This window comes from Natrix helvetica (genome assembly GCF_964273705.1).
Source record: "Natrix helvetica genome assembly, chromosome: Z".
Lineage (NCBI taxonomy): Eukaryota > Metazoa > Chordata > Lepidosauria > Squamata > Natricidae > Natrix > Natrix helvetica.
The window spans coordinates 86,508,497-86,523,399 of record NC_138554.1 but is presented as its reverse complement, the minus strand read 5'-3'; the positions used below and the strand labels follow the sequence as shown (position 1 = coordinate 86,523,399).

General features: G+C 38.8%; 1 protein-coding gene across 2 annotated transcripts in view; it reads left to right on the top strand.

The window, feature by feature from the left end:
* NEK11 (NIMA related kinase 11) overlaps positions 1-14,903 on the top strand; it is a 193,745-nt gene that overhangs the window by 145,995 nt on the left and 32,847 nt on the right. For both annotated transcript variants that reach the window (XM_081971081.1, XM_081971082.1), the window contains exon 13: positions 12,684-12,799. In XM_081971081.1, coding sequence (XP_081827207.1) covers positions 12,684-12,799 — 116 coding nt within the window. The remainder of the gene's footprint in view (positions 1-12,683; positions 12,800-14,903) is intronic.

Here is a 14,903-nt window from a genome sequence, read left to right as displayed (position 1 = left end):
ATCAGGCACCTCTACCATTTTCCACTCTTTTCTACTCTTTTGGGCCTTTGCTTTTTTGCTTTCACAGGAAAAAAGCAACAACAACAACAACAAAATTTTCATTCACTTTTCCATCCATTTTCACACACACTTTCCTTTCCCTAACAAAAGGTCCTATGCTCTGGCCTGACCCTAATACTTTCTAGGCTCTCTTGGTAAAACACACAGAGGATTGGGAGAAAGATTTCATCACTCACACACATGCAAGCATACACACATTTCCCATGCTTTGCCATGCTTTAAAATTAAATTTTAGAGAATTAAAATTTAGAGGTACTCACCTTCTTTCCAGGCAGCCTTTCAGCTCAAACTCAAAAGGCCTTTAAAACCTAGATCCAAATGGTTAAGGCTAATATAAAGTCCACCCACAGACTCAATGGGGTCTGTGCCAGCATGGGAGGCTTACCTGGGTCATATCCATTGGTTAGGCTAGCTTGAAGTCCCTTCTGTGTGATGCCAATTGTTGAAAGAAAATGTCCTTCTGGGTTCAGCTCCAAGTGGGAAAAAGACACTGGAGACATGGAGGCTGCTTGGAAAGATGGTTTATTGGTGGACAGGACCACATGGCTTGAGTCCTGAACAGAAAAGGTGATCACATGCTTCAATGTTGGGGAGAAGAAGAGAAGGAAGGAAGATAAGCTGAGTCCCTGGTTTTATGCCCTCTCTGGCCTTTGATCTTGATCTTGTATTCTGATTGGTTGTCAGACTCCCATGGGGCCATGCAGGGGCAACTCTCTGGGCTGCGTTTTGAATCCAGGTTTGGTTGAGTTCTCAGATGCCATGTGGTGAGTTGGGTAAAGGGCCAATATTATCATGTCTTAATCCCATCCCCCTAGATCTGAAGGGGTGAACTCTTTATTATGTAAAGGGACTGGCTTGGCCACCTTAATGGCCCATTGACAAAGTGGGTGGGGGCAGGAAGCTGCAAGGAGCTATTCTCTCTTTAAACATGTTTCTTCCCTTTCACATCCAGGGAAGTGTAATATTCTGCCATTTCAATATTTCCTAGGATATTTCATTTTTCTAGGAGAGGGCTGGGTGATAACTTTCCACAGAAGACTACTGGGTAGGAGACATTTTTGTATTCATGATTGCATGAATGCCTGGAATACCTATCTTTCTTTTTTTAAAAATGTTTATTTTGGAGTTAGGCAAAAGATAGTAGAAAAACAACTTGCAACAAATTCCATTTCATTCTAAGGCAAGAGAAGCATTAATTTCCTACTACACATTTTGATACATGATACTTTTATTGGGTTTTTATACTGTTTTAGTGTAATCACAGTCAGTTGCCAAAACATTTTTAAACCTATTCTCTTTTGTGGGATTCTTGGTGCTTGTGAGCTTGGTTGTATTCTTGCAATGTTTCATTACCAAAATAGGTAACATCATTAGGAAAACCTCACAATTCGATCCTGAATTCAAACCCCATAATTCAACTCTGGGGTATAAATATTCTCTTCTTTTTTTATTAAAAGTTTTTTATTGGTTTTTACAGAATTTTAAGGGAAAAGGTAATAGGTATGGAAGAAAATTTTTTGACAGCTGATTCGTGCAGAAAATGGTATTCCCCCTAAGTCTCATAACTTTTACTAAATAATAAACAAAATATTATTGCTTAAATAAATCTTAACAGCTTATTTTTACATTGTATCTTTCGGTAGTTTCAATCATTTACTTTGTATCTAACAAAAATTCATTATATCAACAGTTGCAATATTTTTCCAGCCTACTTCTGTGATCTGAGTCTTCTCATTGTTGCCTCCTCCCCCCCGCCTGCCAGCAAAGCCTCGGCCCCTCCCTCCTTCATATCTTGTGCACTGTCCTCTATTTTGTCTAGGAGTGCTTTGTTTTTTTCCATGAAGGCCTCTGCCTCCATAATTGTATTAATTCTAACTCTGCTGCCCTCCCAGAAAATCAACATACCTTCTGGCAATAGCCACCTGAACCAAAAACCCTTATCAAATAGTTTTTTTGCTAAAGAGGAATATTTTTTCCTCTTGTCTCTTACTTTCTTTGAGATCTGTTTCAGGATGGCTATCTCTTTGTCCTTGTATTTTAATGTTTCCCCGCTTTGTGCCCCCAGGACCTCATCTCTTGTAGCCTTTCTAAGAAATTTGATATGAACCTCTCTTGGAACATTGTGCGTTCTAGCATAAGCTGAATTAACTTTATAAACCAAATCAATATCCCACCCTAACTGTTGTTTGTCTTTTTAAATATATTCAGCTAACATTGTTGTCATAATCTCCTTCAAATCTTCATTATCAGTCTCAATTACGTTTTGAAATCTAAGGAAAAAAGACATCCTTTCAAATTCCATTTTTATCATGTGGTTTTCAAGTTCTATGTTTCCTCTCTGAACCACCTTCACCTCCCCCCTCATCTCAGTTGCCCCCTCCTCCAGAACGTCTATTCTTTGTTTATTTTGTGCAGTTTGATTTTGATTTTTTCTGAATTGTTCATTCATTTCTGTCTTTGCAGCCATCGGAGCCCAGCGTGGACCTCCATTGGGTGTTGGGAAACCTGGTTCTGGGAATTCTCCCCCCCCCAAAAAAAAGACTGACCACCCGTTGTTCCGGTTCTTGCGGATTTGGGGGGGGGGTTCTTTTAAAAATGCCTCTCCAGACAATCTTGAAAAACTGTGAGGTTGCTTTGGGAGGGGGCAGATGGGCAGCATTTCCCCCCCTCCCCAGGCACCTGCAGCCTCAGAGCCTGCAGCAACTTTCACAATAAAGGCAATTAAGAGCTTTTCACGCTCATGACAAGATTTTCTTTACTGTGCAAAGTCTTGCTTTAAGGCTGGAGGTGCCCAGGGACGGGGGGTGGAATGCTGCCTGTCTGCCCCCTCCCAAAGCAACCTCACAGGTTTTCAAGATCATCTGTTTTTAAAAGAAAACCCTGAAAAAGCTGCAAGATCTGGAGAGATGGTCGATTGGTCTTTTTTGGGAGGGAATCCCCAGAACCAAGTTGCCCAGCACCCTGAAGAGCTCTGCGCCGGGCTCCAGCAGCTGCAAAGCGTGGCATGAGGGGCAGAAGCCTCCGAACCCAGCAGGCAGCCCTCGCTAGGGTTTTCCCCTTCCTCTGCCCAACTCTTCGTATCCTCCTTTGCTTAGGCTCCCTGCTGGGTTCGGAGGCTTCTCCCCCTCGTGCCCCTCGTACAGGAGCTTTGCAAGCATGGTGAGGCTGGGAGAGAGGTCGAACAGCGACTGGGTGGGCAGGGGGAGCGAGCTGGGGGAGCAGGCCAGGGGAGGGAGCATTACGGTACGGAAAGGCAAAGTAAATTTCACCATCCAGTACACCCGTCTAATAGATAGCATTGTTGAACTGAAAAGACCCAGAATGCATCCACATAGAATAAACTACATTAATATTCAATCCACTGACAGTTATTTTAGTTCCTACTTATGTGACTCACTCAAGGTTACCAGATTTTCAACAGTCAAAATCAGAACATGTTAATTTATATAATGTTATACATATATTAATGTTAATAGTTGGTTACCTAAGAGTCCTGGGTAAAAAATGTAGCAGCACAAAAACTACAAAAACAACAATAGAAGCTAATATTTACAAGAGAGTCTCAGAAAATGAGTACTTTGCAATAATTCCAAGCAGTTCCTGTTTACTACTGTACTTTTAAATTGTAGGCAAAGCAAAATTCACCGTTATCACTTCTTACTAATTCATTGTCCACAACTCTCTTGCTGTTTATTGATCATCTGCATTTTTAATCAACATATGGTATTTGTTGTGACTCAGCAGGAGCCGTTGGAGCTGCAACCAGACTCCGACAGTGAGGGGCCTTATGACTTGGCTCTGGAAGATGTGGAGGACCCTGGACAGGGCTCCGACTTTGAGCAGGAATAAGAGAGGCTGGTTGGCCACCAGGAGGCGCCTGAGGCATGGAGCAGTGGTGAAAGCCAAAGGGAGTGTGCTCCTGACGTCATGTATTGGAGCAGTGGGGAGGAGACAAGGGAGGTGGTTCTGGATGCCCGGCAACGTAGGGCTAATAGATGTAAAGAACAGCTACGTAGTTACAGGAGATAATTTGACCCAGGTGGTTGCAATTAGGCTCCTCTCAAGACTGTATAAAAAGAAATGACTTTGCGCAAACTGTTTGCAGGAATCAACATATTTACCAGAGCTGGAGAAGCTATCAGGTCTTGTCTTATCTTGGCAGTCTGGATTGCTGCCAAGGTCTAGTCTGTGCTGGATTGCTGCCAAGGTCTAGCCTGTGTGTTAATAAATCATTGTGCAGTATCTTTGTCTCGGCATGTTTGGTGTATGAAGAGGGGTGGTCAGAACAGGTATTATATGATGCCAACATTGTCTACATGTGGCAATCAACCCATTCAATTACTCATGTGCATGAAAGTTTCCTAAGCAGCATACCATTTACAATTTATACTGCGACTGCATTGGAACAGACTTCAAGAAATTAAAACATTTTTTGATTTATGGAGGACGTAAGTAATAAAACTATGGTGTTTGGTCCCCCTTAAACTCCCGGCATAGCTAGACACAAAGTAAGTCTAGATCCATTGCATGTCTTTCAATATATCAACAAACATTTCTAATTTCTAATAGTTTAACACCATGGCAGTAATTTCATTGTTCTCTTTCACACTTACTCATCTACCTAATGGTATTAAAATGAAGAGAGTCTGTGATAGCATTGAGTAGATTTCTGTGTGGAATGAAGGTAGATTTTCTTCTAATAATCAACATCAATAATCAACTTATTTATTTCTAAGTATCTCTCTTGCACTAGGTTTATATTAACCTATGAAGAAGATCCCTCAAGACTTGTAACTTACATATCTTTTATTTAGAATCTATGGACAGTCTTCTTTTTAATATACTACTGAAAGCAAATATCATGACATCTTAATTTTATAGAAGCCTATCTGCTTCAAGAAGCAATTCAAGAAGCATTGGACAAATTTATTGAGAATGTCAACAATTGAGAATGTAATCATATAGATATAATCTATTTATAATTGAATCATATAATTTACATTAATCAAATGTTGAAATTAAATTTAATTCATACCCTGTATTAACTATTTTGCCAATGAGTTTGTATTAAATAGAGATGGACTAAATATAAATCTGGATTATGAGAATTATTGCCCGGACTGCCTGGAAATAAACCCTAATAAACACATTTTAGCTACCTCTGAATACACAAGCATAACATTGTGCCTCTAGAGAAATTCTAGAAAATTTTATTTTTCAAATCAAATCATAAGTAGGGTTTTAAATGCTACACAAATCAGACTGCATTTTAAAAAAATCTTCTACAACCTATGTAGCCACTTTAGGCACAGACCAGTGGTGTTCTGGATCCCATTGGAACCGGTACAGTGCAACGGGGCCCAGCGTCCACCACATGAACATGCGCAGTGCGCTCATGCATCCTTACCTCCTGCAATGCTACGCAATGGCACCGCAACACCTCTGCAACGCTCCAGCTGCTCGGCGGAGCGTTGCTCAGGCACCATACGCTCCGTGCATGTGTGCGGAAGCGCTGAAGAGCTCAAATACAAGTAAGGAGAGTGGGTGGACGGGTGGTCCCTCCGGAGTACCATACTAGAACGGTACCCTGTGCTCCTGGCAGGCACTGGTATGTCCGTACCGGGACATTCTGCCTGCAACCCACCACTGGCACAGACCCCAATATTCTGTTAAAGGCATTTGGTCAGCTAATGCAAATAATAGCTTTAAAGTTTTATCTCTGGTTAAAAAAAGAAAAACTAAAATGTTTTTTTAAAGTACTGTATTTCTTACCACATTGCCATACATTCTTTAAAACATTTTACCAACTGATTGTGCTTATCTTCTGACAGAGATTGATGGACATATAAGTTTCTACTTAAACTTCAGTAGTTCAGTCCAGTGACGTTTTTCTGAAATAACATTTTTTAAAGCATTGTCTTTTAAAACAGTTCCATGTACTGGTAAAATCTATACATAAAACAATAGTCCAACACTACTATCGCTGTATAGGCTATTGCGCTTTACTCAGATTTTTTTGTCTCTTAATATTGGGATGTATTGTATACTTTGTGTTACTTACATTTTAGTACCAGTCCATTCCTGTCCAACTAGAAAGACTATTGATTTGTCCTCTGATTCAAACAGAAAATGTTTTACTGGTTTACCCAGCCTGTATCAAATAACATTGGCATTATATTTTGTTATGGAGAGAACATCTAGAAAAAAATACGCATTTTTGTACAATCATTACCAAAACTTCTAATTTTTAAATACTGAACGAGATTTGAAGCTAGATTTTAAACATTTAACTAGAGAAAATTGAGTTAATCTGTCATGAATACTAAATGAAGATTAATTATCATCAAAACTTCTAATTTTTAAGTAGTGAACTAGATTTGAAACTAGATTTTAAACATTTAATTAAAGAAATTTGAGTTCATCAATTATGAATACTAAATTAAGATTAATTCAATAAATTTTAGAGGTACTATATAATTTATAGATAATTCATACATGTTTGTGTGAGAAAGGGTGCATAATTAATTTTCACTGACAATATTTCTAAAATCTTTGTTTCCAAAATAAAATTGGTATATGGTAAGAAAAATATTTTTTTCATTACATTTTTGTTCATTATAAAATTATAAATGTTGAGCAAAATTTTCCTTTCTAATGTGCTTACCTTATTTCATTGCGTTAAAAATAAACTTACTCAGTATTTATAGCAGCATATAAAAGTTGGAATATTTCTTTTATTCAATAAGAACTCTAGGAAAGGAGACACCATTTACCTCATTAAAAAAGCACTGTAGTAGTCATAAAAGAAGTTCAGATCCAAACAAAGCAGGTGATAATTTTCCAAGAAGAAATTTGGGCATGTTGTATGTTATTTTTTCTGTAGCAAAATGCTTTAAGTTATTAAAAATGTCTAAAATTCAATATTCATACTAAGCTTCTTACATATCTATTTAATTTTTGTGAATGAGAGTGACATGGTGATGATGACAATGATTTTATAATTTGTGCTAAATATTTTAATTACAATAATAAAATCTAATGAAAACTAAAAAAAGAAAGAATAGAAAGAATGAATGAAAAGTGCAAAGGAGATGAAAAAAGCAAAAAGAAAGAATATAGTGAAGAAAGAGAAAAGAAATATATGAAAAAGTAACTTCCAAATTTAATCACAAGTATAAACATTTATACCACTGTGGAAAGTTATCACCCAGCCCTCTCCCAGAAACATGAAATATCCTAGGAAATATTGAAAAGGCAGAATATTACATTTCCTTGGATGTGAAAAGGAAGAAACATGTTTAAAGAGAGAATAGCTCCTTGTAGCTTCCTGCCTCCACCCACTTTGTCAATGGGCCATTAAGGTGGCCAAGCCAGTCCCTTGACATAATAAAGACTTCTCCCCTTCAGATCCAGGCAGATGGGATTAAGACATGATAACATTGGCCCCTTAACCAACTCACCACATGGCCTCTGAGAATTCAACCAAACCTAGATTCAAAACGCAGCCTAGAAAGTTGCTCCTGCATGGCACCATGGGAGTCTGACAACCAATCAAAAGACAAACTCAAGATCAAAGGCCAGAGAGGGCATAAAACCAGGGACTCAGCATCTCAGTCCTTCCTTCTCTTCTTCTCCACCAAGATTGAAGCATGTGATCACCTTTTCTGTTCAGGACTCAAGCCATGTGGTCCTGTCAACCAATAAACCATCTTTCCAAGCAGCCTCCATGTCTGCAGTGTCTTTTCCCCCACTTTGAGCCGAACCCAAAAGGACATTTCTTTCAACACCACTTTACCTCCTTTTAATTTACAGCCAATTTTCTCAGATCTCTTCAGACTATCCCCTTTTTTATATGAAGGTTAACATATAAAGCATAATGTCTTTAGTCCTGGTGTCAGCTAAAAGTTCATTAAGCATTATCAGAAATTACAATATATCTAATTTTAACCTTGGCCTCTTCCAATAATGTTATTTAATTTGATTTTTTTTTCATTTGTTCTTTATCCCTTCTCAAGAATTCTTCAAAGCTTTAATAAGCTTCTTTTGTAAATTCAATATAGGAAAATTATCTAGGTCACTCTCTTGGTTTGTTTTTGTACATCCTTTTTAATTATTAAGGCATCAGCTGGTTTCTTATGCATATTCAATGCATATTCATCCTTGTAGTCTGTCATTTATAAATCCACTTTAAACTGAGTCTTAATCTTCACAGATAAAACTGTTCAATTTCATCTTTTAGATACAATTTTGCCAATGATGCAAACCTCTCTCTCTCTTGACACTATTAATATTAATTTCTGAAGCCAGTTTTCAGTATGCTCCATTCATATATTGTAATTCCTTCTTTAACTATAAGTCAGTTTTATGTGCTCTTCCTTAATTGTAATCTTTTGTAGCCTCTAATATCGAATTTTCACATTCTTAATTTTCCCCCCACAAATATCAAAACAAAACACAGGAAGTCTTTATAATTAATTCTAAACTATTATTATCTGGATCCTTAGTTTATTTGTAACTTTATGAAATCAAATCACTTTTTTGCTGTTTATTGAAAAAGAAAGAGTTTTTTTTCTTGAACCTGTGCCTAAAATTTATTTCATTAAGGATTAAAGGAAATTCATCCAGTGTTGCAAAATCTGTCCGTAGAATGGTTTCTAATAGCTAACAAGCAATTTCTGAAAGTGATTAGAAAAGGAAGTATGCGAACTTATCATCTTTTCAAAGGCACTGATTTCTGTTAGAGTAAGGTGGCTATTCTCTCACTTCCCAAAGCTCTAAAACTACTGAAGACTTATATCTTATATTCTCTTTGTGAGGAACAGCTGGTCTACTCACCAGTTCTGCATTTCATCATGGTCATTGACTCCAGTGCTTCAGACTGATCATTTCTTTCTCTGAAAATCTTGCTAATCCTAAAGAACTCTGACTTGGTTGTACCATGTCTGTTCCAGACCCTATAGATTTGAGTGAGTTCCTAGGAAATGACATCCTTTTTTTTTTTCACATTATTGTAGGCTTTTACTCCTAATTGGAAATGTAGTGATAATGCTAGATATCTATAGTGAGCAGCAATAAGCTTGCTGTAACATTTGAAAAATTAACATTTCTGAAAATGATTCAACAAAGCATTACTTAAGAAAAAAAAAATGAAATTGTTAAACTCCAATGTTGCTAGATCAAAACAAAGGAAGAAATATGTAGGAAATGAGCTTTAGTTTACAGCAACCATCTGCAACCATGAGTTCTCAGCAGCAACATAAGTATGCTGGAGGTCTAGTACTAAAGATATGTTTTTGCTTCAAATGATGTTATAATTTTCTCATTTTCACTTTAAATAGGGATGTGTCCAATGATCATGGTTCATAAAAATGAAATACTTGGCTAAACTGAGAAGTCCACTGTTGCTCTGGGTTGTATATTGTATGTGGCAGTTTTTATTAAATGCGAAATATGCCCAAGAATAAAGAATGAATGCAAGAGCTATAGGATATATTCTCCATAAACTGTTTTTTTTGAAGAATTTTATTAGTTTTTAAACATTTATGGGGAAAGGTAAAAGGGTACATAGAAAATTTTGGCAGCTCCCGTGCTAGTGGTAGAAATCCCTCCAAATCTCACAATTTTTACAATGTTAAAGACAACGTATAAAAGATAAGCAAAAACAGAATCTTGTTCTAGATTATATCAACCATCTGTTCAATCATCTCTTTTTTGTCACTTTCTAGTATACCAACAATTACAATAATATTTCAAATGCATTTATTTTTGTGACCTGAGTCTTTTCGATATTGCTCCCTCCTTCCTGTCCCCAGATGGAGCCACCTCCCCTCCCTCCTTCATATCTTGTACATTACTACCTTTTTCACTGTCTCCCATATTTTTGTCCTCTAGGAGAGAACTGTGTTTTTTAATGAAGGTTTCTGCCTCCCCCACTGTATTAATTCTAACTCTGTTTCCCTCCCAAAAGATCAGCATTCCCTCTGGCAATAACCATCTAAACCAAATTCCTTTATTATATAATTTCTTTGATAAGGAGGAGTACTTTCTCCTTTTCTCTCTAATTTTTTTTGGAATTTGCTTAAGAATGGTAATTTCTTTCTCTCTATATTTTAGTGATCCCCCCCCCTTTGAGCCCCTAGCACCTCGTCCCTCGTGGTCCTCCTAAGAAATTTAACATGTACCTCCCAGGAACATTATGTACTCTAGCATATGCTGAATTAATCCTGTAAACCAGATCCATATCCCACCACAACTGTTCTTTGTCTCTCTTAATATATTCTGCTAAAATTGTACTCATAATTTCCTTAAGGTTTTCATTTTCTGTCTCTGGTAGATTCTGGTATCTGAAAAAAAAGGACATTCTTTCAAGTTCTATTTTTGCCATAAAATTTTCCAATTCTAAATTCCCCTTCCGGACTGCCTTAACCCCCTCCCTCAGCTCAGCCGCCCCCTCCTCCAACACCCTAATTCTTTTTTTGTTTTCTGATATATGGTGTCGTACACCTCTGAGTTCTTCTTTGAGGTCTGACACCTCCTTTTTCAACTCATTTTGACCCCTCATAATTTCCTGAAACATTTGGGTAATGGATAAGTCTTTTGAGCTCTCTCCAGCCCCTTCTTGCTGTAACAATGAAGTAATTTTCATCTGATGCATACTTGGGCTGGAGGTGGCAGATGTGGAAGCCGAGAATGACTTGCCCATTGGTGGTTTTTTGGGCCCCATTTTTCTGAGTTCAGAGATGGTATAAATCTTTTACAAAGGAAATGGCATCAGTGGAGTGCGCAGCTGTGCCAATCCAAGGAGGCAGGCAAATCTGAAAGTGAAAAGTTAGTTCTGCATCACAGTTCCAAGGCACAGAGACACACCAAGAAGGGGGAAATCAAATAGTCAATACCAAGGAAGACCATATAACAGGAGAGGTCCAGGGGTCCTTCAGGGGGGGTAAATACAATGCCAGCGATTTTTTCAACTGTAGTTTCAAAAGGCAGACTTCATTTGTAAGTACAAAGATGAAGGCGGAGGGAAGCCATCTTGGCTCCTCCTTTCACAGGGAGAAGAACAAAGGTTTCCATAAAGTTTTATTTTTTTTCCTTTAAAGAAAACAGCTCAGCAATCACCTCTTGCAGTTGTGATATGAATCTTTCTCACATAGTTAATACAGGTGACAAGTCAGCCTTTATTCTCTCTCCATTCCGATGTAGAGAGAGATAATTCAAATGCCGCTTTATCCGAGGGGTAGAGCGAAAGAAACCCCCCCCCTCTAATGTTCCAGCTTCAAATAGATTGAACACGAATTTGCAATAGTCTGCTGCTTATCCATCAACGATGATTAAGGAGATTAGGACAGATCTCCCCCCACCAGCATTCCAGCCGCTACTCCTAAATTAACTCCTTCCTCCCAGAGCCCATTCAGCGAAAGGGCAGGCAGCCAGATGCTGCTCCATGCCCCCCCTCCGCTCCCCGGCTCCTGAGGCGAGGCTGGAAACACCTCCGCTGGCTGCCGCCAAATCCGAGAGGGTTCCAGCAAGCCACCCTGCGGCAGGTGGCCCCTCCGAGGCCCCCTGTGCTCCTAAAAGGAGCCCACCAGAGAGACGAACAGCGGACAACAACTTCCGTCGCCTTCAGTGACCGGAAGTGATCTCCTCCATAAACTGTTTTCAGAAAAGCAAATAATGTCAAGCGTGTTGCATGGCAACTCCCAGAAATAAACATTTTCAGGCATGTTGCCTGATCAGAATCACTAAAAGTGTACTAAGATAAATTCTATTCATTTGCCAATATATTATATTTAATATATTAATATAAATACATTATATTGCATTTAAAAGACAAGATTTATTTAGCTCTATTAATTTACCTTCAAAATGGGAAGAACCTTTTAGATTTGCCCAGGCCCATGTTCCTCCAGTGCCCCGTCAACATTTTCTATCTAGTCTTCCTTTGTGAAAGGATTCGTGTTAAGATCAAGGATATATTTCTACCAGGTAAATGTGATACATTTTGCATGTGTATTTTGAATTCCTTTATCAGTTTTTGAAAATTGAATGTAGTCGACATTTCGGTCTGAATTAAGCATTTATACTCAGGTAAACTGAAGTAGCTGATTTCTGTTTATCTCTACAGCTTCTCATGCTAAATGCTACTCTCAAGAACATGTTTTTATGGGGATTGGGAACAATAGAGGGAATAGGGAGAAATTGATTTCCTGATTTGGGAGCTGAAATGCTTTCTGCTAAAGCTATAATTGACTACAATTATTTGTAAAGAACTACACCTTAACTTTAACCCAAACTCTAACCCTACACCTTTATTCAAAAATAAAATCCTTGACTTATCACCATTTATTTACAACTGTTCAAAGTTATGATGCTATTGAAAAAAGTAACTTATTACTGGCCCTTACACTTTCAACACTCAGAGCACCTCATAGTTATAGGATCATCAACTGGAATTTTTCCATTCAGGATTCCAACAAGCTAAGTCAATGGAGAAGACAGTATGGAAAGTTGCAAGTCACAATTACATAATTTCTTACTTAACAATGAATTGGTTGTCCCTGTTTTGGTTGTAAGTTGCATTAAATTTTATTGTCATTCACAAATTAAGTCTGTTTTTATTGCAGAGATACCAGAGGATCCTCTTACTGCAGAAGAATATTATAATGATCCATTTGATTCCTGCTCAGAAACAAGCGAAGAATCGGATAGGGAACAGGAAGAAAAGAATGCATCACAGACAGTATGTAAAATATATCCATAAGTATATTTACCCTAAATAACTGCTGAATTAAAAGAACCACTTATATAGTGAATTTACACAAAATGAAAGATTATTAGAACTGGGGCCATGTAGTATAACATAGGTGACAACCAACACCTTGAATCACACCTAAAAACAAACCAATATTAAGTGCAAAGCAGCAGCTTCGCCAAGATATACTATAGATCCTTGATGGCGAACCTATGGCACATATATCACAGGTGGCACAAAGCCATATTTGCTGGCATACCCTCCCCAGGCTTCAGGAAAGCCTTCAGAGCCTGGGCAGGGCAAAAAAACTCCCCCTGCATGGGGGAGGGTGTCGTGCATGCATGTGCAGGTTAGTGGGGCTTATTGAATTGTGGGTGTGGTCGCACGCGCACACTTTTGCAACATCTTTACAAAAAGGTTCACTATCACTGCTATAGATGTTGCTTCAAGGGTAGCCCCACATAGAACATATTATAGTAAGCCAGTTGAAGGATGATTAGGATAGGGTCGGCAACCTTAAACACTCAGAGCTATTTGGACCTGTTTCCCACAGAAAAGAAAACGCCAGAAGTCACAAAATCTTCCTCATGCCTATTTCCTAAGCGGCCACAGAACTAGCATATGTAGTTGAATTAAACGGTCTGTTTTCTCCTGAAACTTTTATTTTTTTTATCCATGGTTGGCCTACCGGGGGTAGAAAAGTTCAATAAATCACTGGCAGGAAGGTATCACACATTGGCAGTTGTGACACATATTTTGAGTGATAGGGAGTTGCAGCAGAGGGATGAAAGAGCCACATGTGGCTCCAGAGCCACAGGCTGCTGACCCCTGGACTAGAGCATCAAAGACTGAGAGCATAGTCATCCAAGGTTATTGTCAATGAATAAGTCAAAAGTCTGGTGCAAAAATCCTCATAGCCACCGTTGTCACCTGTTCATTGAGCAGAAATATTTAGCTAGGCCCTTAGATTCAGATCACATGTAAAGATTAGCGTTCAACTCTATTAGAGTTATAGTGGTACTTTTCAGGAGTTGTTAGACCACAAACCCAAAGCCAACTTCTCTTCAGCCTACTACCCTCCATCCAGATTCTGAATTTCTACTGCATTAGCTGTTTAGATTAGGGCTGAAATATGTAATCAGGTTTTATTAGCATATCGATAGTACCCAATTTTTGAGAAATACATTACTTTCTGTCACTGCTGGAAGTGGAGAAAAGAGAGACTCATGAAGCAAATGAGGGGGCATGCAATCTAAATCTAATCAACACATCTTCCTGATATTTTGAATTACAGTTTTTATCATTTCTTGACATTGCTGTGCTGATTTGGTCCAAACTTCTATAGGATAACAAGTTACCTATTTCTCTTGGGATCCAACAGTTTTGCAAATTATTTGCTAACTAATTTTATACTGAAGCCCTTTATTCCTTCTGTTGTGAAACACATAACTACCGACCGTATTTTTCAGACTATAAGATGTACCGGAGTATAAGACACACCAAGATTTTGAAGAGGTAAATTTTTAAAAAAACGGTTTTACCCTCCCTAGCCCCCAGTAGCACTCTACAGGCCTCCCAAACCCTCTGCACGCCCTATTTTTTGTGAAATTTGGGAGGCCTGCAAAGTGCTTCTGGGGGCCGGGGAGGACAAAAGCATGACACATGGGGAGGGTTGGGAAGTGAAAAATGGGCCCATCACAAGCTGCGGCTAAAAAGGAACTCTCGCCTGACCTAGAGAATTCCCGCTTGTCACATGGCAAATGTCATGGACCACTTGGACCTGGAAGGCTCAGCCTCGAAAAAAGGCAGATTGTTAAAGGCTGGTTCCCTAAATTGCTGATGCAGGACGATTTCCACTCGTAGGGTATGTGTGACTGTGCTGTGATTGCAAAGCCTGGAGGGGGGGGCATGGAGGAGGCTGCTACACTGTTGTGGGCTTTCCGAAATTCTGGACGGGCTCAATCTTCCTAAACGGTAAGGTTTTTATTGATCTCAAATCCGCTTTTCTCTACCCCTCCCACCTCATGGCAGGACTAAACATCTCTTTTGTGCTTCCCTTTGACCAGCGGTGACACAGCCGCTCCACCCAAGG